This window comes from Pygocentrus nattereri, chromosome 9 (assembly GCF_015220715.1).
Source record: "Pygocentrus nattereri isolate fPygNat1 chromosome 9, fPygNat1.pri, whole genome shotgun sequence".
NCBI classification, from domain to species: Eukaryota; Metazoa; Chordata; class Actinopteri; order Characiformes; family Serrasalmidae; genus Pygocentrus; species Pygocentrus nattereri.
Window position 1 is genome coordinate 45,147,978 of NC_051219.1, and position 26,325 is coordinate 45,174,302.

Here is a 26,325-nt window from a genome sequence, read left to right on the forward strand (position 1 = left end):
CCATGCGTCAAACACACGGCCCGCGGGCCGAGTCAGGCCCCTGTCACGGGCCTATTCAGCCCACAAAATTATATTAATCTTCTACGCACTACAGTCCCCAGCATGCACTGCGGCAAAGTGTGTTTTCTGACTCTCAGTTCAAAAAGAGTTCAAGCAAACGGGCAGTTTAAAAAAAAAAATCCACCTAAAACAATTTATTTTTATTGGATTTTTTGGAATAAGTATTCAATGTCTATTTTGCTGTTGTGGTTTTGGCACATAAGGCAAAATGTTAATTATAAATGAATTAAAACGCAGCTGACCCTCAGATTGGCTGAGATTTTTTATTATGGCTCTTTTGCTGGTTAGGTTTGATGCCCCTAGTGTATGATGTACTCTTTTACATTGATTGTGCTTCATGAAATGTATTGTATTCATTGTGTTGAAGCAGTTTGGTCTAAAACCTTCTTCTTGAGTTTCTACACAGTTTCTTTGACATACACAGGATGGCAGTGTTGCTCTAGTTGGGACAATGTCATAATTAGTACCTCTCACACCCCTCCTGTTTCTCAGAGCCTCCACGGTGGATAGAAGAGCCAGTGAGGACTCAGGTAGTGACGATTGGATCTGATGTCCACATTAAGTGTCATGCTGCAGGGAAGCCTCCACCTGCTATCACCTGGCTGAGGGACGGCAAACCTCTCCACGGTGAGTGGACCCCAACACAAAGCTCTGACCTCGTCCTTTATTTTCACCCTCCTGTGTACCAACATTGCTAGTTTAGATATTGAAGAGCTTTTTCTTTACATTAAATGTGAAGATATCAGGTTTTTAATTAATTCCAACTGCAGTAGGACACCCGACGTGAGTTCCTGACTCCACTGGCTTCAAACGACATCAAACGTCTTGCAATTTTAAAATGTGTTCATTGTTTCATTGGTTCGGTTATTTGGATCAGTGGTTTATGCAGTCTAGAGTTCTGCCTTTGAATCTGAGGCAAGCAGCTTAGGCCAAACCTGTTCCTTCAAGATTGACATCTGGGGCTGCATCTTATGTGTTCTTAAGCCTGGATTAAGTCTCTAAAGATTAATAATAAATAAATAATAAATGAAAGGAATTGTTATGATAGACCTAAGCAGTCATATACAACAGCTTGAGCAGGCAAATTACATGTTTTGTAGATTTTCTAAGTGAAAATAAGAGAATAAACTTTTTTTTTGCTAATTTTACTGCACAAGTTTGAAATTGTTGGGAAAAAGCCTGAAATAGTAACTATAACTTTTGCACAGGCCACATTTTAATGTTTTATTTTTCTCCCAATATGTTAAATTTAACAAATAAACAATGCTTTTTTGCATTACAGTGTGCAGAAATGTGCTCTGTGTAGAGGATGTGTAACTTATTTTCACTTAAAACATCAACAACACGTGTCATTTGAACAGGGAGCCTAAACCCTTGCATGCAACTATGGGATTGTGGAGCAGCACTTAAAAGGGATTAATTTACTGTGACTGACCAGCAGACGCAACAGCCCCCGTGATCATTTTTATAATTGTTCTAGAAACTAAAAACAGATCTAATCCTAATAAATGTCTTATTATATAATTCCAGTGACAATGTAATGTGATTCAGTGTTTTTATTTGGGTGCTTTAAAATGCTTGAAGTTTCCTTATAATTTTCAAAAAACCCAGACTCATGATTTTAGTATCACACTACATTGCTTTTACAAGACATTTAGTAATACCATCTCTTTTATTGCCATATACAACAAATAAGTCTCGTGCATCGTGAAATTTACGCTATACCAACCCTGACGTTAATGAAAATTATCTATGAAAAAATAACTGCGCGTGAGAAACTGCAGCAATGTGCAACTAGACATGTATTTCATAATCATTGGTGCTAATGTACTGACACAACCAAACCATTTCTGCTCTCCGGGCAGTATCTGAGTAACTGAGTAACTGAGTAACTGAGTAAATGTAATGAGTTTCTGTACTTTACTATTTTTGGTGTATCTGTACTGAAGTTTCTCCGTTCTGGACTTTTTCCTTTCACTCCACTACATTTCAGAGTCTAATATCCGACTTTTTCCTCCTACATTTTGAGAAATCTGTCGTTCCTTTTGGTTTCTGTGTGTATAAAAACGTAACATGACAAAACGAAAGAAGCGCAAAGCCAGAGCACCAATCAGGGCCCAGCGGTCACTTTGTTTAGAGCTGGTTTTGACCTGTTGGTCATACCGACCCAGTGCAGCACGCGGTTCAACGTCAGCGCAGCAGCGTAAAACTTTGGGAGAGTCTGTTCAACATAAATGATGAACTAACCTAACTTTGTGTAAATAGAGCTCAATATAGAAATATGTCCACATATGCAGTCGAGACTGACGCGGCTTTTTTCTGAATTTCTACAAACACCAGTTCATTTTATAGTAAATGAGTTTGGGCTGGTTTATGTTTATGAACAGACGCCTACAGATCAACATAGTAAAGGAGCTCATCTGTGATCCTGAGTTTAAAGCCAGTTTTTATTCAACTTAAACTTGGAACTAAGTTGTAAATAAATCTGAAACTGAAACTTTGTTTGTGTGTAAAAAGTGATTTCAGAGCCACTCGGTTCTCCCTGATGGAAACTGTTTACCTTCAGTGTTTTGTGCTTCTGATCATTTTAATAGACGTCAGCGTCACTAATTAATGACGTTCTACTAAAAGACTGGTTTACCAAGAGAGACGCTGGAGGACTTTCACCTGAAATGAGTTCATGAAGTTCCAGTTCCTGTGATAATTATGTAATGCTGGAATTTCTTTCTGTACTCCACCAGTATGCAGTATATTAAAATCTAACCACCATAAACTTTTCCTCCCCAGAGCTCTCCTCACTCCACAGCAAAGTACAGGGTGACACCCTTATCCTTCATAAAGCACTATCAAATGACACTGGAGTCTACCAGTGTGAAGCCTCCAACACACACGGCACTGTACTGGCCACCGCCAACGTCATGGTCATGAGTGAGTAGCTTGCAATACTTAAGTTTGGCACAGACTAAACTGTGATACCACCTATTAACCTCTTAAATTCAATTCTTAAATCCAGGTGTATTATGTAGAAATGAACACAAACGGTCTAAGTTATAGGAGTGAGGATCGGAAGTCTGGCCTCCAGGTGGGACCTGGGCATTTAAGGGGTTTATTTAAGAGGCATATAATGTTTTATAATTGCATTTAGTTTTATTAAGTTATTGTGTGTATTGCACACATTAATGACACAGAATATAATGTAGACTATAATCGTCCTGGGCCCTTTATTAGAAACCTTGTATCTACAACTTTTACCTATTTTATCAGGTCCACAGTAACAGTCTCTAGTCCGTCTGCTTTCCTGTGTAATTTGTTAGCCTTTTCTTAAGAGATAAGAACGGCCACAGGGCCACCACGGGCATTACTTTTTCTGGCAGTATATCGCTTTCATCGCCATACATAACAAATAAGAGAAAATTTAGGCTTGCGTTGCCTCGTGTTTTACCCCTTGTGTGGTGTTCAGGTTAGTGGGACCCATTTTTAACATTTACCAAAAGAGAAAATGATGCGATTTATATTTATTCCAACCTCAGATTCTTGGCCTTTGCTCATTTTCTGTGAAAAACATATAAAATAACATCTTCCCAATGGCTACAGCTGCTAAAGGAGACCCCTATGCAGGACACTTTAGAGCCATCTGTCACTGCATTGGCACACTGTGGAATTAGACCTCTGCATTTAGCCCACCTGTGCAGTGAAGCACCCACAGACACACTAGTGGGCAGTGAACACACTCGCCCGGAGCGGTGGGCAGCCCTATCCACAGCACCTGGGGAGCAGTTGGGGGTTGGGTGTCTTACTCAAGGACACCTCAGTCATGGCCCGTCAGCCGAGGGGATCGAACCGGCGACCTTCCGGTCACAGGGCTGGTTCATTGACCTCCAGCCCACGACTGCCCCTGTGATGTTTTAAACATCTGGTATTTTTACATAACTTGTTATGGCTGTGTTGATTTAATAAAAACAATAATCTGGTGGGTCCAGCAGACCACTGAGTAGCAAACACATCAACACCACACACGGGTTAAAGCAGGACAGATATGCCGCTGACGTAAACTGAAAGTGTCGGCCATATGACTGTATAATGTTTAATGTAAACATCAACTAACATCAATACAGTTAGTATGTAACTAGTGTCATTTCTAGGTTTCTAAAACTTTCATAACAGGCATTTTCCTCAAATTGTCTCTGCCTTCATTACAGTGTAATGTCTATGCTGACGTGTAATTGCACCAGGGTCTGAGCAGCTGTTTATCTGCTACTGACATGAAAGCAGTAGGCCTTGCTGGGAGAGAGCAGCCGTGTGTGAATAAGAGCCCTCGCTGCAGAGTGTTCTGTTGCTCCCCGTCTTGTTCATCGCTCACAGCACGTCAGTGCTCTTTTATATGTTAATAGCTTTCTTCAGCACTTAACTGTGGAACTGGCTGCGTCTTGCATGGCCTGCTTTCCGACCGCTCGGCTGAATGTGGTCCACATGCTGCCGCTGCTGTTTGATGTTCATGCACTTGCTTAAATGACTAATGTTGTCTTCTTCATCCAAGATCATCCGCCTTTGATTCTGACGCGGGATTATCTGGAGTACGCCACTGTCCGAGGGAAGAGCGTCACGATGGACTGCAGAGTCTTTGGTTCTCCACCTGCCACCGTCCACTGGTCAGTTTGATGCTCTAATAAGCTGACCAGTTCATCTGTGTCTTGTTTTCAGCTCTTAATGTTCACCAGAGCTTTGGACGACTTAGTCTAAAGCCCCAGGGGACGCTTTATTTACACATCAAACGCAGCTAATTATTCATTCTTTACTTGTAATCGCCATTCAAATGAAGCACCGACATCAGAACTTCATATTTGAAATTTCATATTTGATATCATTGATAACCGACGATGCGCCGGCATTGACTGGAGCGGAGCTTTGTCCAGAAGATTTGAGGTTATTAGAAGGTCAAGAAAAAACGTTTCACCGTAGTTTGATTGATTTCGCATCCCTGAGTGAATTTTTCCTCCTTTTTTTTCAGCAAAATCTTTCAGAACTCTGGTCTGCTTTTGTAGTTATCCCATTAATGTGAATCATTCAGATTTCTTTTGACTCATATATTCTCACCTGAGCACATATTTGAAGAAAGTTTTCCCATCAGTCAAAACACACGACTGAGAACTTTAAAAAATTCCAACAATTTTCAAAAATTCCAACAATTTTCAAAAATTCCAACAATTTTCAAAAATATCCAAGGACTTTCAACAGTTCTGCCTAGTTCAGCAGCTGAGATGTAAGCTAAATCATTCAGAGTGGTTTGATGTGAATTTGGTCCAATGTGGTGAAACTTAAACTCAGATCCCTTTACAGTGGTGGTGATAGGAACCAGGGGTCACAGTGTCATTTCATGTACGATCCTGGTGAACCTACATGTGTTGTCCATGTTTTTTATGTGCAATGCTAATAATGTTTATAAATAACTTTTCTTTGAGGACTGTTCTGCCTTATAACACCCTGCCATAAATATTAGGACAAAACTATTGTAAATCAGTGTCTCTTCCAGCAAGCACTGTGATGTGAGGAAGATTTTAGAGGCAATAAAGTCTTTAGACGTCTGGTTCCCTTCACCACCACTGACAAAAGACATGAGACAAAAGAAGGAAAGTCTCTGAATGTTGAGACATAAACAGGGAAACGGAAAACTAAGATGCTTTTTTGGCTAAAGGCAAAAATGAGATCAGACCTTTATGAACAAACCCTGAGTCATGCAAGGTTTCCTCAGGTTCCCTGAAGTTTCAGATGCCACAAAAGAAAAAAACAACCAACAAAAGTTTAAGTCATGCGAATTTCTCCACCAGTGGAAAAATTAATCAATAAAAGTTGAAATTGTTCAAACTGGCTTCCGGCTTGGTAGAAACACTAACCGTACAACGATCGTTTACTCCTGTTGATCATATTAAACATAGTCAGTTGGTGGCGGAAGATTAATGCTGATTAATAATAAACAACAGAAAATCCACACTTGATTGTGAATCAAGTAAATTACACAAAAAGAGCGCTCTTAGATGTTTTTCCAAAGTATGACTATACAAACTTCTTCACGTTAGGCCAGTCTTTTTTTATTTATTTAGTTGGATATAAGCAAGGTCATATTATCCACATGTAAACAGGCCGTCTTATTTAGACAATAGTGCTGTAGTCGTGGGCTGGAGGTCAGGGAACCAGCCCTGTGACCGGAAGGTTGCCGGTTCGATCCCCAGAGCCGACAGTCCATGACTGAGGTGTCCTTGAGCAAGACACCTAACCCCCAACTGCTCCCCGGGTGCCGTGGATAGGGCTGCCCACCGCTCCGGGCAAGTGTGCTCACTGCCCCCTAGTGTGTGTGTTCAATAGTGTGTATGTGGTGTTTCACTTCATGGGTTAAATGCGGAGGTGGAATTTCCCCGTTTGTGGGATTAATAAAGTATCACCTACTTAAGCAGAAGGCTGTGCATTACAGTGCGATGTGGAATGACTGTAATGCATGACCTGCTTTATGATATTGTATGAATGCTCATTGAATAGTTGAATTGGTTGTTATAATAGATTTAAGAAGCTCCTAATGAGACTGGCTTGTCACTCACAACTCTATTTATTTATTTTATTATGAATTTAAAGTATTGGGGGAAAAAAAAACATAAAATGTGGCCGCTATAAAAGTTACACACATTTTTTTATGGTTTTTTTTTTTCCCAATATGTTAAATTCAGCAAATAAAGAGAGTGGTGCACTCAAATGGCCTAAAAGGGGTCTGTATCCTACATTTTGCTTGCATTTCATCCATCTATGTACTAAAATTGGTCAGTTCATTTTTGACATGATTGTTTCCCACCTGTCTTATTCCTACAGTTCTCCAAATGGCTGTACTGTACTTTCAGAGGGGTATTAATTCTGGAGCTGTGCCATTCGGTTCTGCTGCACACAGTTCTGTTCCTTTAAAACGGCGCTTAAAGCCGCTGAAAAACGGACCGACTGTCTCTCAGCGAGCTCACTGTTACACTCATGAGCCTCTCCACTCACATTAACTCATCTTTCCTGAGTCACTTCAGCTTTACAAACTCTTCTTGACACTGATGAGTGGAAAACAGTCATAAAAGCTTTGCTGTAGCGCAGCAAAGACAAAAGAATGAACGAAAGCCCCTTTGAACGTTAAACAGGGAAACAGAAAAACGAGAGCCTTTTTAGGCTGAAGGCAAAAAAGAGATCAGACCTTTATTAACAAAGAAGGTTTCCTCAGGTTCCCTGACGTTTCAGGTCTTACAGAAGAAAAAAAACAGTCAACAAAAGTTTAAACAAGTAGAATAATCAACTGAGTTTAAGAGCAAATGAAATAAATAATCAGTAATGCAGTGGTTTTGTTGTTTTCTGTAATAGTGCGACTGAAACCGTGGGTGAAACGGATCAGACAGTCGCACGTCGTCTCCAGAGAAACTAATCTGAGGATGCTTATTATCTCTTTACTTTCATCCAGTCTCCATGAGTGTAATTGTATTAAAACAATAGCCTCTGTTGCTCTGACAGAAGCCTTTTTGGGCTCTATATTATTGTAAATAGTCGGCTGTTTGAATGCCTGGATGAGTCTATTCAGCCTCTTAAATGTGACAGTGATGAAGCCGTTATTAAAAGATTTAACTTCCACACAAATCACTCCCGTTTAGCGCTTTGGTTCAAAGAAGAGATCACGTCACTCTGATCCTTTGAGTCCGAGTCAGCACTGAGACCTGGAGACAGGGAGCCAGAGTCAGGACAGGTACTCTGCAGGAGTCGAGTCTGAGTCAAGGCCCAGAACTTTCTCAGAATCTAAAATGAAAAGAAGAAAGGAGCAAAAAAATAGTAGTTAATTTTATATTCATTATCAGTCATTATACATAATGTACATTAATTAATACACACACACTTTCCAAGCCACTTCTCCCTCAGGGTCGCAGGTGGGGCGGGGGTGGGGTAGGGGGTGTGTGTGTGTGCTGGAGCCTATCCCAGCGGTCATTGGGCGGAAGGCAAGATACACCCTGGACAGGTCGCCAGTCCATCGCAGGGCCGACAGACAGACAGACATACACAATCACTTACACACACACACACACACACACACACACACACCCTTACACCTAGGGGCAATGTAGCATGTCCAGTCGGCCTAAATGCATGTCTTTGGACTGTGGGAGGAACATTAATGAATATAATTAAATATTTTTTAACATAACATATTTTATAAAATATAACAGTAAATAAAAAACAGCCTTAAAATAGTATTAATTTTTTTGTCTTACTCCAACTTACAACACAATTTTTCATTGTGCAATATGTTCCTAAGTGCAATACAGATTTTATGCAACTCTTATTTTATTATTATCCTAATTTTCCTGTAAATAGTCGAGAGATTTATCTTTAATGTTTTATTATTTATAATGTTTATAATGTTTACACTGTTTCCTGTTTCTATTACTGAGTGCCTCACTGCTGTTACTCTGCTGCTGCTGTAATACTGTGAATTTCCCCGCTGTGGGACTAATAAAGGATTATCTCGTCTTATCTTATCTTAAATATAAACCAATATAGGCTAGAAATAATATATAATATATAAAAATATAATAAAAATATAAACCAACATAGACTGAGTGCGTTAAAACCATAAGACTACAAAAACGTTACTGAATGTTTCAGTAATGATCGTTTCAATAGGGACAATTTTGGCTCATTTTGAGCCCGAAAGTGCAGCCAGGCAAATACATACAATCACAATATTTTTCTTAAAAACACAGAACGGTCACTTCACTGCAGAAAGGTACCGATCTTCATGCTTTACACTGTTTGTCAGATGTTGAGACGTTTAAAAACAAAGCTCACTGTGTGGCCATGAGGGACAGGGATGCAGCCTCACTTCTGCTCAGGGGTGTGGCTAGAATAAGGCTCCGCCCACAGACTAAAACTCTTTGTATTTTTGTAGGACATGAAAATGTGGAACAGCATTTTTTCAAAAAACGTTTCAATTTAAAAATTAAACTTCAGTTCAGAAGAAATCAATAATTTTTTTTTTGATTGTTTTTGTTTTTTCACAAGTGTAAATTTAAGGGTTAGGGTTTGCCACAGACACCTCCCAATAGAAAGTATCCTATAAATGAGGATTTTGTACATATGTTATCAGAAGAAAGCCTCGTATCTCCGAAACGGTAGCTTTACAGGAGAAGGAAAAAAACCTACTCTACTTTTAATGGAAGTCAATGGAACCAGAATTTTTGAGTCATTTTAAGCCATTTCTGTTGGTCCATTATTTCGACAACAGTGATTACATATATATGTATGTATGTATGTATAGCTGTTTGAACTGATACTGTACAATGGCCCTCAGCAATGTTTGGATTTTGGAGCCAATGAACATCAACAAACAAAGAATATCCAGTCAATCCACAATGGAAAGGATCAATAAGACCCAGCAGTGAAGGGCAAACAGATTCTATTCAGACATGTAGAGAAAGTGATTCTGTTTGAAGATTCTGTTGATATTCAATAACAGAAAAGGTTTTCCAACAAGACTGAGTCCAGAAGATTCCCAGACTGAGGCAAGTTCATTTAGCAGACGACACCAGTTCAAGGTTCTCCTCGTTATTTAAACCGCTTTAATAGGTCAGCTCTGCTAATGAGCTTCTTCCCACCTCATTCACCTCCTTGGGCTCTGCAGGTACGATGAGTCTTCATAGCCACCCTCGGGATTTAGCAGGAAGCAGCAAGGGGCTTTTTTTTTTTTGCAGTATTTTTAAAATTCTATCCGTTTGACCAAAATGCACCTCAGACTCCAATAAGCTAAAACTTTAAAACTAGGTTGTTCCCCAGGGCGGCGGTCTTAGGAAAACAGTGAGCAGTTGAGTGTTTGTTTTGCAGGAGAAGGGAAGACCCAGAGGGCTCGGTGGAAGAGGAGAGGTTCTCTATCCATGAAAACGGCTCGCTGCAGATTCACACGGCTGAGGTGGAAGACATGGGCAAATATATGTGCTACGCTACAAACTCACAGGGCACTGCCAGCATCAGCGCAGAGCTTTATGTGAAAGGTCAGAGACGCTCTTTCAGTAATAACCTTTCTTCGCTCGTCTTACCGTAATTCTCTGAGATGTGTTGTGAAAAACAGCATCTTTCCATGACAGAGCCGACCAGAATTGTGGTCCCTCCCCAAGACATGGAGGTCAGAAGAGGCTCCACGGCAGAGCTTGAGTGCCAGGCGGATATGGACCAGTCGCTCAGAGAAGATCTGGAAATTCTGTGGCGGAAAGATGGGATCGATATATATTCCAATTTCACTGATGATTCAGGGTGCGTAGCGTAGTTTACTTGTTGGCCAAGATCCCAGTGTGTGTCCACAGTTATTTTAAACATAATAGTAGCTTTGAACTTCAAATAACCTTGTATGACCTACATACATACCACTGGGAAGCCTTCACGGTCTTCTAAACCTTCAAGGAAGGCATAATAATTTCTGTGAAATTAGCTGTGGACACAGGCAAGCGAGCTCTCCCAGTGGTTAGGACTTCAGGAGCCGAACTGAAGGCCTAATGTGTCTAAATAAGCGCTAACTATTTAAAGCCAACTGTGGAATCACACATTCATGCTTTGATTTCCAGGGGATGGGGACAAACGTGTCAGTGTTACTAGAGGTGCTTATCATGAGTCCTTGAGTGAATGTTTTGAATATTTAAGTTATTCTATATTTAGCCTTTTAAAAGTAGAAAAGCTGCTTTGAGTTTATTTAGCCTTAAAACAAAAGTAATGTACACTATATTTCCAAAATTATTCAGTCACCCATCCAAATCAGTGAGTTCAGGTGTTCCGGTCACTTCCATGGCCACAGGTGTATAAAGCCGAGCCCCTCGGCCTGCAGACTGCTTCTACAGACATTAGTGAAAGAATGGGTCGCTCTCAGGAGCTCAGTGAATTCCAGCGTGGTACCGTGATCGGACGCCACCTGTGCAGCAAGTCCAGTCGTGAAATTTCCTCACTACTAAATATTCCACAGTCCACTCTCAGTGGGATTATAACAAAGTGGAAGCGATTGGGAACGACAGCAACTCAGCCACGAAGTGGTCGGCCACGTAAAATGACAGAGTGGTCAGCGGATGCTGAGGGGCATAGTGCGCAGAGGTCACCGACTTTCTGCAGAGTCAATCACTACAGACCTCAGAACTTCATGTGGCCTTCAGATCAGCTCAAGAACAGCATAGAGAGCTTCATGGAATGGGTTTCCATGGCCGAGCAGCTGCATCCAAGCCTTACATCACCAAGCGCAATGCAAAGCGTGGAATGCAGTGGAGTAAAGTGCCGCCACTGGACTCTAGAGCAGTGGAGACGTGTTGTCTGGAGTGACCAATCACGCTTCTCCGTCTAGAAAGCTGATAGATGAGTCTGGGTTTGGCGGTTGCCAGGAGACGGTACTGGTCTGACTGCATTGTGCCGAGTATAAAGTTTGGTGGAGGGGGGATCATGGTGTGCAGAGGGCGACGGAAGCGAGGAGCCAGGGACTAATCAGCCTCACTCGGTACACCTGCGGGCTTTGTAGAGGGGTGACCAGTACAGTACTTAGTCTTTGAAAAGAAAAGAAAAGCAATTGCCCCAAAAAATAAAAAGAGAGAAGAAGAGAGCTGGAAAAAACAAAAGAGAGTAATTGTCCACAAATTATACACAAAAAAAACAAAAAAATCCAAGCCGTACAAAAGGTGTTTGTTCTAAGAGCAAACAGGGGAAGGAAAGTCTGCCTTCCTGTCATAATTACGGTGGCGGTGTCTTTTACGCTCTCATTATCATTTATTTCACCTCTCTAAGCCTTTGTTTGAGCACGCTGGTTCTAGTTCCTTTATGTAACATTCCCGCCTTTTTTCCTTTCCCTTGTTTGAAGGGCTTAAACTAGGAATAGCCCCCCAATCCATACTGAGGTGGTGGCTTTCAGTTCTGCACTTGGGTTCCGCCTCCCCACCGTCTCGTAACAGGCAGGCCTTCTCGTCCAGCATCAGTGCCTGACCTCACAAATGCGCTTCTGGAAGAACGGTCAAAAATTCCCATAAACACTCCTAACCCTTGTGGAAAGCCTTCCCAGAAGAGCTGAAGCTGTTATAGCTGCAAAGGGTGGGCCGACATCATATTAAACCTTATGGATTGAGAATGGGATGTCACTCAAGGTCATATGCGTGTGAAGCCAGACGACCGAATACTTTTGGAAATATAGTGTATATATGGCTTATATAATCCACCATGTATTTAAACCGCTGGCTTTCATGGATCACCAGCAACTTATCATGCATGGTAAAAATATTCCATTCCCTAAAAGGGATCCCAATTTGTTGCTTTTGGGGCTGAAGTGATGTCATCTCTTTCTTGAAACAGAGAACATGAAACATAGTAATGTTTAAAAACTTTGAGCTAGAGTTGGTTGAAGGGGCATTCCACCAGCTTTTCAAATTTTCTACATTATTAAATTGTTAATATATAAGGTTATTCACAGTGGCTTGATGTAAAACACTCCATTCTAGAGAAACTTACCGACTCAGAATTGTTCACAGTGGTGTTGGTGATGGGAACCAGACATCCGGAGCATTTAATGCCTCTTAAAGGTACATCACAAAGTTATTAACTAACGTGAGTCCAGGTACACTGGTGGTTTTGGATAGTTATTAAAATGGTTATATTTGAGTCAGTAAGACTCTACAGTGCAACATGAGCCACGTCAGTCCACTTAGTTTGCGTATCAATGATTATATTATGCAGAATTTGAAAGATGTGTGGAATTCTCCTTCAATAAAACGCTTATAAGGTAAGGGACCAAGTCACATTCCTGGTGAACATCTACCATCTGAAGTATGAAACATGAAAACCACTGAAAACTGTTTTGGATGATTCTCAGATTCTACATTGATGAGAGAATACTGTATATATTCAATGCGAATCACAGCGATGGAGGACTGTACACCTGCATCGCGAGAACCCCTCTGGATGAAGACACAGCAGCTGCACGTGTCACAGTGCTGGGTAGGAATTCTCTCTTAATTCATCCTGGCTGCGCATTCACCACCCAGACCTCTCATAGCCAGAAAGCATCTTAAATGTAGGTGACATGTCTGATGCTAATACATCTCTCTCTGAGATTGTTGTAAGAATAGCACAACCCTGTTTCCAAAAGTTGGGACGCTGCGCAAAATGTAAATAAAGACAAAATCCAATGATGTGCAAATCATTAAACCATAAATTTAATTGAAAATTGTATAAAGACGACAAATCAAATGTTAAAATTTAGAAATGTAATTTTTTTTATTATTAAAATGTATGCCCATTTTTAATTTAATGCCAAGTTTGAGACGGGGCAAAAAAAGGCTGGTAACATTGTATGATGCAAACACCTGGTGGTTGATTGGCAGCAGGTCAGTTACATGACTGGGTATAAAGAGCGTCTCAGAGAGGCGGAGTCTTTCAGAAGCAAAGAGGAGGAGGGGTCACCACTCTGTGAAAGACGGCACCATCAAATAGAGCAACAGCTCAAGAAGAACGTTCCTCAACATAAAACAGCAAAGAGCTTCTGCTTTTCATCGTCTACGGTGCAGAACATCATTAAAGACTCAGAGAATCTGGAGAAATCTCTGTCTGTGAGGGACGAGGCTGAACACCAGTATCTGCTGGCCGTGATCTTTGGGCCCTCAGGCAGCACTGCATTAAAAACAGACATGGTTCTGTAGTGGAAATCACTGCATGGGCTCAGAAACACTTCTGAAAACCACTGACTGTGAACACAGTTCATCACTGCATCCACAAACGCTGTTAAACTCTAAAACACAAAGAAGAACCCAAATATAAACAGGATCCAGAAACGCTGCCACCTTCTCTGGGCCTGAGCTCATTTAAAATGGACTGAGGGGAAGTGGGAAAGTGTCTGGCAGTCCGACGAATCAACATTTGAAATTCTTTAGGAAATCATGGACACTGCGTCCTCCGGGCTGAAGACCACTCAGCTTGTTATCAGTGCTCAGTTCTAAAGCCAGTATTCATGATGGTTTAGGGGGCATTAGTGCACATGGCCTGGGTGATGTGCTCATCTGTGGAGGCGACATTAAAGCTGAATGATATTTACATGTTTTATCAACATCTGCTGCCGTCCAGACGACGTCTTTTTCAGGGAAGGCCTTGATTATTTCAGCAAGACGATGTCAAACCACATTCTGCATGTATTACAGCAGCACTGCTCCATATTAAAAGAGTCCAGGTGCTAAACTGACCTGCCTGCAGTCCAGACACCACTGAAAACATTTGGCACATTATGAAATGAGCCCCTGAACTGTTGAAATCCTATAACAAACAAAAAAATCTCACTTTCAGAGCTACAGCAGCGTCTCCTCAGTTCCCAAACACTTAGAGTGCTGTTAAAGAAGAGGAGATGAACTCAGCGGTAAACAGACCCCGTCCCGACTTTTTTGGATTGTGTTGTTGGCATCAAATTCAAAATGGGCACATATTTTAAAAAATAAATAAATAAAATTTCTCAGTTTCAAAATATGATATGTTGTCTTTGTACTATTTTTAATTAAATAGGTTTCCATGATTTGCATAGACTTGCATTCTATTTTTATTTACATTTTGCACAACATCCCAACTTGTTCAGATGTGGGATTGTATTATTGAAAAATAATTCAGCCTTTTTATGGACATTTTTACTTATTTTAACTTAATGGTTTCAATGTCACCTACACAGAAGCTTCATAACACATGCGTAAGCATTAAAAGAAGCAGTCAAGTTCCATTATGGGGGAATGTTACTTTATAACAGTGTTATAAATGGAACAAGTGTGTATCACTTTAGTTTAACAGCTGTTATGTCAATGTAGTGTCATTTACTTCTTATGTCATCTTGTAACTGCTGGCATAAGCTGTTATTAATTGTTTATGGCATTGTTACGAAGTCCCTGTGTAGTTTTTATATAAGTAGAAATGTCTAGAAATAATAAGGCAATAAACGTCTTACAGCACTTTCATAATGATGATGTTTGACCATGATATCAATATGGACTACTATGTCATTTTACTGAAATTTTATTTTTCAAAATAAAAGTGCTAATTGTTATTAATATATATATATATATATATATATATATATATATATATATATATATATATATGTATATGTATATTTTTTTTTTTTTTTTGTTATTTTTTATTTATTTATTTTTTTTTTTTTTTTTGTTATTTTTTTATCAAAATGCCTCATTGCATGCACTAAGCTGTTGTTTAGTGTCCGGATAATGATTAATACCTCATTTTCTATCACACCTGTGATGCTGAATGTTCTTTAGATGTTCCTGATCCTCCAGTACGGCTGTTCTTATCTGATTTGAGAGACCGTAGTGTGAGGCTTCACTGGGTGCCCACCAAGGACCATAACAGCCCTGTAAAAGGTGAAGTGCAGGTTCCTCCTTACACTTTATCCAAGTCTGCACAGATGATTCTCTTCCTACTTCACTCTTTCTAGTTGAAGTTCTTCATATTCACATGTTAATGCACTGCTCAGGATCCCACTGGGACTGGCGTACGGTGTGTATAGTGTGTGTGCTGCATTCCGAATGACTTCAGCATCTCGTATTCATGAGCAGAACACATCATCGAATATGAGGAGAACCACTGGGATCCTGGGAAGTGGAAGCCACTTTTGCGTGTATCTGGCAACCAGAACTCCGCCCCGCTGTCATTATATGGCCACATTAATTACCAATTCAGAGTCACCGCTGTCAACGCCATAGGCGCAGGCCGTCCCAGCAAACCCTCTGAGAGATATAAAACGCCTCCCGCTGGTAGGAAGACTACTTTTCTGCCTTCCTCTCTGGATATTTCTGCCATGTGTCCGAACTGTTAAACATTTCATTGTAAAATTACCGTAAATGACAGGCTACTAAATGCATTAATGTATCATAGTAATTTGCTATAGTGTTTACAGTAAATTGGCAAAATATACTGACTTCACATTTCTGCAGATTAAAATACGGTAATGTCCTGTAATTTTACATAACTGTAAAAGTAATGCAGCTCAGTAGCCAGTAATTAAATGAGAGAAATTACAGTTACTTTGATCGGATCAATAAATATACCATATATATCAAATACCAAATATACCAATAAATAACAATTGAAAATGTGAAGAAAGTAAAATGAACTAAAACATCAATGAAGATATTTATTCACCATGTTTGGTGCTGTATATGAACAGAATATCCTAATTATACTTATTTATAAATACAAATTCACTTTTACGCTGTGTTTGCTTATACTTGCACAACCAGGACCAAAACCTCACATCTGAAAAAAAACACAAATGTTTTTATCAAAATGTTTTTTACCTTAAACGTCAGCTCCTCAGACATTTGCTGTGTTATTACACAAAATGTGTTGAATTGAATCAAATACTGTATTTCACTGTGAACATTTGGTGTTAAAGATTGTGAAATCTTGGCTGGTCTACTCTTTGAATTTAGTTTTTATGCGGAAATTTTGAAATGTCAGTGGGAAGGCTCCTTTCATGTGGCCTGCATTTTTATTGCTTCAGGACATTTGATATTGTCTTCTATACATATTCCATAGATATGTGATATATTGATGGTGCTGTATCCCCAACTGAAGATAGCCTGCACACTCAAGATAGACCGGACAGATGGTAATAATCCATTTTTCTTTCTTAAACAGCCCCTGATAGGAATCCGGAAAATATTAAGATTGAGGGTCATGTGCCTCATCAGATGCACATCACTTGGAAGGTAAACAAACTTTACTTATCTCTTCAGTACATGCAGGGGGTGTAAGTATAGGTGCATGTTAACCTGTACTGACTATCACTGCCCCAATTCAGGGGCTGCAGCCCTTGAAAGGACGAGCCTTCGTAGACCACGTGAGAGCTGGAGATGTATCTCTCTGTCTGCTCTTTGCTCCCTAAACCAAAACAAAACATATCAGACCAAATTGGCTTTTTTAACATTTTTATTGTTCACTATTCGACTCAGTTTAAGCCCAACAAACCCTTTTAAAGTGTCTCCTCAGCCGCTGTTCACTCCTCTGCTGATGCCACCATGCTCTCGAATCCTTGCTGGCACACAATGAACCTTCAGGGTATGTTGGCTGGCAAAGGATCCACCCGTTAGATCCTTCATTGCCACGGAAAAGAAGGGCAGGTTTCCCGGCCGCATTTTAGGGAGCCTTCGAAATGAGCCGTGACGCAAGCGGCCTTCTAATGCAGCCTCTGAAGGACGCAGCCCCTGAATTGGGACGGAGCTTATTGCTACACAACATATCTCCCCCCTTCTGCCCCATCCTTCAATGAAACTGGACCACCATTTACCAGATATTGCTAGGACATGGACAGTAGTCGTACCAACATGGGAGTGGGTGGTATGAGTATCAGTGTTGCTGCCGCTTTTAAACACCTTCATGTCACTCGTGTTTAGAATAGTTGGCCATCCAAAAACATCCAGGCAACAGTGGTCCCGTTTTTCGGTGTTTACTGTGTCCACCCTTTGCATTCATTATAGTTTTCATTCTTTACAAAAGACTTGCTTTGAGCTTTTTTAAAGAAATCTGCAGGGATACTTTTCCACACCTTCAAAGTTCAGGCTGCATCTTCTGCTTCTCACAATCGTAGAGACAGTCCATAAAACCTTACTCCACATCCTAGATGTCCAATTTTCATGTTTTTGTGCACATTTTCTTTTTTTTTATCTGCCTTCTTGGCAGCTACACGCCCTTTCAGACTAAAAGTGTTGTGTAGTTTTCGTCTCACAGTGAAAAGACGGACAGAAACACCTGTGGATTTTTTCAGATCTGAATCAAGAGTGGAGCTTGATTTTCTCCTCTGTCAAAGATGAAAGCTTTAACCCGTGTGTGGTGTTGATGTGTGTGTTACTCGGTGGTCTGCTGGACCCACCGCATTAATGTTTTTTAAATCAATACAGTCATAACAATTTATGTAAAAATACCAGATGTTTAAAATGTCACAAGTGTCCAGCGTAGGGTTCTACTTTAGCAGCTGTAGCCAGTCAGCAGCCTGGCCATGTTGTCCACTCTCTCACACACACACACACACACACACACACACACACACACACACACACACACACACACACCTCGTATCTCTATTTTGTGATTTTTCAGTTTTGAAAATGTCTGTTGTTCTTTACATTGTACATAAATTTCATGATGAATGGACCCAAAGAAACGGCCCAAAACGACTTGGAAAAAATTCTGGTTCCATTGACTTACATTAAAAGTAAAGTAGGTTTTTTCCTTCTCCTGTAAAGTTCCCATTTTGGAGATACAAGATATTTTTACTGATAACAGTGATAAATGTGTGTATGTGTGTGTGTGTGTGGGGGGGGGGGGGGGGTAAACAGAGTGAAGGCACTGAAAATGGGTTATTTTCTATGTTCTTCAATGAAAATGAGATAAAAAAAATTCCTTCATTTTTTCTTTTGCTAAACATTGAAACTGGGTCCCACAGCACCATACAGGGTTAAGTGCTGTTTCTTTGATGATGACAGTATTTGTGGTCTAGCAGGTCTCGCACAGTTCTTAGGAGTTTCATTTGCTCTGTTTTTCCAGTTTTGGAAACTTTTGACATTTTCCTTTCTTTTGCAAAATTCTTTAATATCGCATCTCATCAGAAATCTCTCCTTTAGGCATTGTTGATGCACATGAGAGTGAAATATGTGTGTGTGGGTAGTTGCTTGTGTGAATGTTAACGTCTCTTTGAAAGAGAAAATAATCAGTTTCTCCTTTGGGAATCTTTTGTTGGGAGGACAGATATAATTATATATACAGATATCATTTTTTTTTGTTTAAAGATTGTAAGAGTAGAAGAGTTAAAGTGATTACAGGAAGCACAAAAATAGAGTGACCAAATTAAACACAGATAGATTTGATGTTATACTTAGTGCTGGAGGCTCCAGGGTTCCCTGGTGTAATTTTCTGTTACTTAAATGTTTCCTGTGTTTTTCTAACAATGAAAACAAGTAACTTGTACTTATTGCCGTCTTACTGGAAATGAAATCAAAGAAAGGGTGATTTCTGACTTTTACACAGCACTGCAGCCTCTAATGAAGCGGACAGTACATGTACACAGTGTTACAAAATCTCAGGTGCACTCATACCAGAGCAACATGTGGTTGTGGTTGGTTAGTGTAGTGGGTGACACCACTGCCTTCTACACTGAGGACTGGGGTTCAATCCGCTTGGAAGAGCCCCCTACACTATGTCAATAAGAGTCCTTGGGCAAGACTCCCAACACCACCTTCACCTACTACACTGTAGACTGGGGTTCAATCCCCTGCTTGGACAAGCCCCCTACACTATACCAATAAGAATCCTTGGGCAAGACTCCCAACACCACCTTCACCTACCTGTGTAAAATAGTCAAATTGTAAGTCGCTCTGGATAAGAGCGTCTGCCAAATGCCATAAATGTAAACATGCACTTCCCTGTTAGTATCACTGTAGTGTTGAGAGTGGTCTACTAATCAAATATCTGGTTAGTGAGAGTCCTATGGTGGTCCCTTTCCTCTGATGGATGGGGTTGAGGGGGGCTGATAAACTGTACAGTGAAAAATGAGAGTAATTTTAAACCTACAATGGGCACCTATATGGTAGGTGTGCCTGATGAAATAGCCAATGTTAATGAGACTTTCATGAGGCGTCTTCTGTATATTCATTCGTCAAAAAGCAAAGAAACTTCTCTTTTCATACACCTCATTGTATTATCTAAATGATTAGCACATGCTGACAAAATGCTTCTTCAAGAAACATGAGAGAAGCTGTGTTCCTCCCTGTAATTAGTTGTTATATTTCAGGCCTGTCACAGACACCTGTCAAAATAAAGGAAAGCTTTCCAGGCCAAATTCCCAACCTGAATTCACAACCTGAAAAAAATAAGGAAAGCTTTAATTCAGTTCGGTCAGATTTCAACAACATTTACTGAACATCAGATTAAATAAAGTCCAGTTCGGTGAGATTTCAACAACATTTACTGAACATCAGATCAAATAAAGTCCAGTTCGGTCAGATTTCAACAACATTTACTGAACATCAGATCAAATAAAGTCCAGTTCGGTCAGATTTCACCAACATTTACTGAACATCAGATCAAATAAAGTCCAGTTCGGTCAGATTTCACCAACATTTACTGAACATCAGATCAAATAAAGTCCAGTTCGGTCAGATTTCAACAACATTTACTGAACATCAGATCAAATAAAGTCCAGTTCAGTCAGATTTCACCAACATTTACTGAACATCAGATCAAATAAAGTCCAGTTCGGTCAGATTTCAACAACATTTACTGAACATCAGATCAAATAAAGTCCAGTTCGGTCAGATTTCAACAACATTTACTGAACATCAGATCAAATAAAGTCCAGTTCGGTCAGATTTCACCAACATTTACTGAACATCAGATCAAATAAAGTCCAGTTCGGTCAGATTTCACCAACATTTACTGAACATTGGATCAAATGTCCAGTTCGGTCAGATTTCACCAACATTTACTGAACATTGGATCAAATGTCCAGTTCGGTCAGATTTCACCAACATTTACTGAACATCAGATCAAATAAAGTCCAGTTCGGTCAGATTTCAACAACATTTACTGAACATCAGATCAAATAAAGTCCAGTTCGGTCAGATTTCAACAACATTTACTGAACATCAGATCAAATAAAGTCCAGTTCGGTCAGATTTCAACAACATTTACTGAACATCAGATCAAATAAAGTCCAGTTCGGTCAGATTTCAACAACATTTACTGAACATCAGATCAAATAAAGTCCAGTTCGGTCAGATTTCAACAACATTTACTGACCATCAGATCAAATAAAGTCCAGTTCGGTCAGATTTCAACAACATTTACTGACCATCAGATCAAATAAAGTCCAGTTCGGTCAGATTTCAACAACATTTACTGACCATCAGATCAAATAAAGTCCAGTTCGGTCAGATTTCACCAACATTTACTGACCATCAGATCAAATAAAGTCCAGTTCGGTCAGATTTCAACAACATTTACTGAACATCAGATCAAATAAAGTCCAGTTCAGTCAGATTTCAACAACATTTACTGAACATCAGATCAAATAAAGTCCAGTTCGGTCAGATTTCAACAACATTTACTGTCAGTTTCCTCTTTTTAGATCACGTCATGTGGAATAACTTCCCTCTGACTCACTTTCCTCTCTGACTGCTGTTTCTCTCCTCGTCCCTCCCCTGTGTGGCGTCACTCACTCGCGTCTCAGAGCTCATCGTAAACAGATCTGATTGGCTGAGTAGCGTCACGTGTGATATTTACAGCGCATGCGATTGGTCTGTGAGTCTCCCAGGACGTAAAAGCTGCTTTAGTGACTAGAAAAGTCACGCTGATTAAAACAGGACCACCTTGTCAAAATTGAACAATTCTCCACAGTTTAGTTATAGGTCCAGGTCTGCATAGGACAGCGTCTGGGTCTGGACCGCAGTCCGCCTATTAGTGACCTCTGACGTAGAGGATAATGAATATACCAGTGAATTAATGTTTATTTTTGAGCTGATTAAGTTTTAAGTTGCAAACACAAGCAAAACTGTCTTTCTATACAGCCCTGCGCTCACTCTCTGGCTCAATCTCACCTGTCTTCTTTTTTGACTGGTTGCCTTGTGGAAAGCCTTTTTTTGTGGAACATGTTTCATCTCAATCTGTGAGAATCTGTGTTGGAAAGAAACCTCGGTGGAATGAGCAGAGCCCGCGGGATTCTCATCCTGCCTTTGGACATGAAACTGTTTTGGGTTGAATACGCTGTGCCATCTGAACATAGCCTCGGAATAACGGCCTGTTATCCTACCTTACATTGCTGGGAAGAGTATGTAAGTGATATTTAAGCTGCGTTCACATTACAAGCCTCACAGCTCAGATCCGATCTCTCTGACTCGACAGTCCTCACTCGTTTAGGTAAGAGACTCAAATCGGTCATTAATATGATGAACCGGCCTGAAATGACCCTCATGAGCTCCTCCTACTCAGTGACGTCACGTGACTGAATCACTGCATCATCAGCACAAACTAACGAGCAGAACGAGCTTCGCTGAGAAGATCATTAACTCTGATCAGCTCTCAGCTTCATTATTAGAGCCAGACGGAGGAGAAAAAGGTGAGACGAGCTGCTTTTCCACCGTCTACAGGCTTTAACGGCTGTTCGGTGCTGTTGCCATGGTAACACTAATTGGCAGCGCAGCGGAAAAAAGCACATGAAGTCCGATCTAAGCGTCACTTTAAGGTCGCGTGGTCCGATCTTGGACCACACATGAAAGTGGCTCAGGTCGGGTTTGAAAAGATCAGATTTGTGTCACATTAGGGCAAAAAATCTGATTTGTACCACGTCAGCCTGGTAATGTGAATGTAGCCTTAGATTCAACAGGGCTGGCAGTAATTAAGCCTGGGTGTAATTTCATTGATCTCAATTACCAATTAAAGGGGAAATTTATTTATTTATTTTTTTCCTTTCCTTCAGTGTATTCCAACTTTTTGTGCATGTAAACTGTCTGCAAAGTCACAAAGCCTAGTGTACAGGCCAGAGCGAGTAACTTTCTCCCACAGAAACCACTTTTCTCAGCTGCCTGAAATGTTCCGTTGGAAGTCCAGCCCTTTTTCTTTCTTACAAGATGATGTAATCTCATAACACAATCCTTACTGCCCGCCTACTGGACATTTGCCACGCCCTCACACAAGAGCGGTGCATACGCCTCTAAAACATCCTGCTCCAGTCTAGCTTGTGGAGGTGGATCAGGACTACCAACTTGTTTCAGGGTCGGACTCTGGCTCAAACTTATGCATCAGAACCAGCTCCATTGTAAGAAGAGCCACAGAGGTGTAGGGCTGGGCAGTCTGACCAATCAGAACCCACTGGGCTTATCAGACCCCAAAAATAAAATTATGAACATTGTAAATGTGCATAATCGGTTCTCTTAAATTTGATTTAATGGGCTGATTGAGTAACGAAGGAAGCATTTACTTATTCGCACATGGCCAGTTGGTGTTGGATAACTTTCTTCCTTCAATCAATGAAATGATCATTTAAAGACTGTGTTTTGGGTTTCCTCGGATGATCTTTGTCTTATATTATTATTATTGTAAAGTGTGGCAAATATGCAAAAGTCGAAGAAATCAGGAGAAATCAGGAGATATATTTTGGCACTAACTCTGTAAATACTGTCTTTGTGTCTTAGCCTTTGTTGCCCATAGAACACAATGGGCCTGGTCTAGAGTATAAGCTGAGCTACAGGCAGCTGGGCGTTGAGGATACCTGGACTGAGCACACCATGGAGAGACACTTGTTTGTTGTGAAAGACACCCCAACATTTGTTCCTTATGAGATCAAGATCCAGGCCCGCAACCACCTTGGCTGGGCTCCAGAACCCAGAGTGGTGACCGGATATTCAGGGGAGGACTGTGAGTGCAACACTTCTTTATACTCTTCACCCTTACCTAGCTTTATGTGCTTTAGGAAGCATTAATAAAGTATTAATAAAGTATATTCAACACAACTGTTGACAGAGGTAAGTAAACAAACACAAGATCGTGTTGATGCTATGAATTTTATTGAATGTATTGGAAATAAAATTGACTGCATTGCTTTTCTGAGTGTAGCAGCAATGCTGGTGTGTCCAATGTCTAACAAACACTGTGCACGTTGGAGCTCGTTCAAAATGTAGAAGTAGCAATGACAGCTGGTGTAGACATTTTGGCAGAATATACAAACATTTGTGGTGAGAAGAGAGAGGCTTGGTCTGACAAGGCACTGCTGTCAGTCATCTTTTATTGTTTAACTCGTGAATTACACTCACCGGCCACTTTATTAGGTACCCTTGCTAGTAAAAGGCTGGACCCCCGTTTGCCTTCAGAACTGCTTTAATTCTTCGTGGCAGACTTTCAACAAGGTGTTGGAATTGGAAAGGAAAATTTCAACATTGTGTGAAAATCCCAGCAGATCAGCAGTTTCTGAAATACTCAGACCAGCCCGTCTGGCACCAACAACCACGCCACGTTCAAAGCCCCTTAAATCCCCTTTCTTCCCCGTTCTGATGCTCGGTCTGCACTTCAGCAAGTCGTCTTGACCACCTCTACATGCCTAAATGCAGCCGTGTGATTGGCTGATTAGCTATTTGTGTTAACAAGCAAACGTTAACAAGCAAACATGCACGAAATGACAGAGGGTGGATTGTGAAGTAATTTTCTATTATGTTACACAAAAACCACAATAACGAAAACCTGGTTATCCTCACTGCTCACTTCCAGTAAACTGTGTCAAACAATGTGATGTTGCCATGAACCTCATGGCTCACCATGAAACCATATCCCTACCTGTACCTAATAAAGTGGCCGGTGAGTTTATATCTTCGACTGGTCAGTGATGTGACTTTTCCTTTGTGTGTGATTATGTTTGTCCATGTCTTTAGTTGCCTTTTGGCACTGTCTTGAGGATAATGCAACAGGTTTGGTTATTTCTATGGATCTGTTCAGCTCCGAGCACATGGACCCAATGTTCTCCAGCAAACCCTAACATTTTGTTTATCAAACCACTGCTTGAGTGACTGGAAACTCTAGCGCAGGCATGTCAAACTGGGGACCTACCGGACCAAAGTCCTGCACAGATTACCGTGTGCCCTCATCCAGCACTCTGAATTCAGTTCATGAGGAATCAGGTGTGTCCAATGATGCTGTGTGCTGAAGCCTGCAGTGTTTTGACCTGCGAAGACTGGAGCCTGACACATGTGCTCCAGAGCAGAGATAATAATAGGCGGACAGCGGTCCGAATCCAGACCCAGACGCTGTCCTATGTGGACCTGGACCTATAACCGATAAACTATAGAGATTTATTTCATTTAGACGAGGTGGTTCTATTTTAATCTGCATAGCTTTTCTAGCCTTTATGGTTGTGAATGATTATCACACGTGACTCTACTCAGCCAATCAGATCAATGCATTACAATGCACGCTGAGTCTCGAGTGAGTGACGCTCACACAGGGGAGGGCCGAGGCGAGAAACAGCAGTCAGAGAAGAAAGTGAGTCAGAGGGAAGTTATTCCACATGACGTGATCTAAAAAGAGAAAACTGACAAATATTATTGAAATATTACTAAATTGTACTTTATTTGAGTCATAATGCAAGGTAGACATTGATGATATGATGTTCCGGATCTTTGCTTAAGGAAATTCTCTAACTGGACCTTGAATTTGAATTAAAGACCCCTAGACTAGAGTGTTGCCCTCCATTCACATGGGTTTGTTTAGTTTATCGGTTCTTAATCTTGAACAGCCACCAAAAAAGAGTGCACAATATATAGGCAGACAACATATTAATAGTCCTTCTGAATGATTGGAATTACAAACACTAATTATGACTGAATATTTAGTGCCTTATTTTTAGCTCTCACACTCTTAACATGCAGATCACACGTGTCAAGCTCCAGTCCTCGTGAGCCAAAACGCAGCAGACTTCGGCTCACTGCCTCATTAAACACACCTCATTCAGCTCATCAGCTCATTAATAAGGCCATCATGAACTGAATTCAGGGTGTTAGATGAGTGTAAACACTAATATCCACAGCACTTTGGCCTGGACAGTCCCCAGTTTGACATGCCTGATGTAGATGGACAGCATAGTTGATAACACCACCTCCCCAAGTACTTCACTTGAACTTGACCTTTTCCCAAATCAACTGCTTTACCTTCCTTCATAAAAGAGCTTAAACGCCCGTCTAATGTGTGACTGGGCGACTTAAATCCTGCAGATCTGCTGGAAGTACTGTTTCCTTTTTTTGTCCTGGCCATGAAGTGTGTAAATGTTTTGACACCCTGATTCATTTTCTGCTTCTTTTTCATTCGTTTTCATAATTTCTCATAATTAAAAAAATTTTTTTTTTGCCCGACACCAATTTTTAGAGATTTCACGCCACTTCTGTGATGCATCTGCAACACATTACCTGTTACTAAGACGTTCCATATTCCAGTTTGCACTGCTGTGTCTGATCCACTCAGACCAGCACAACACACACTAACACACCACCACCACCACCATGTCAGTGTCCCTGCAGTGCTGAGAACGACCCACCACCCAAATACTACCTGCTCTGTGAGGGTCCATGGGGGTCCTGACCACTGAAGAACAGGGTAACAGAGTATCAGAGAAACAGATGGACTACAGTCTGTAACTGTAGAACTAGAGTGCAGCTATAGGGTCAG

At 40.7% G+C, this 26,325-nt stretch overlaps 1 protein-coding gene across 2 annotated transcripts in view; it reads left to right on the top strand.

Moving 5' to 3' along the window:
- Positions 1-26,325, top strand: part of chl1a (cell adhesion molecule L1-like a) — a 90,558-nt gene that overhangs the window by 25,424 nt on the left and 38,809 nt on the right. For both annotated transcript variants that reach the window (XM_037540971.1, XM_037540972.1), the window contains exons 10-19: positions 553-687; positions 2,848-2,988; positions 4,598-4,709; positions 9,946-10,112; positions 10,206-10,371; positions 12,950-13,074; positions 15,384-15,485; positions 15,681-15,878; positions 16,765-16,835; positions 23,310-23,532. In XM_037540971.1, coding sequence (XP_037396868.1) covers positions 553-687; positions 2,848-2,988; positions 4,598-4,709; positions 9,946-10,112; positions 10,206-10,371; positions 12,950-13,074; positions 15,384-15,485; positions 15,681-15,878; positions 16,765-16,835; positions 23,310-23,532 — 1,440 coding nt within the window. The remainder of the gene's footprint in view (positions 1-552; positions 688-2,847; positions 2,989-4,597; positions 4,710-9,945; positions 10,113-10,205; positions 10,372-12,949; positions 13,075-15,383; positions 15,486-15,680; positions 15,879-16,764; positions 16,836-23,309; positions 23,533-26,325) is intronic.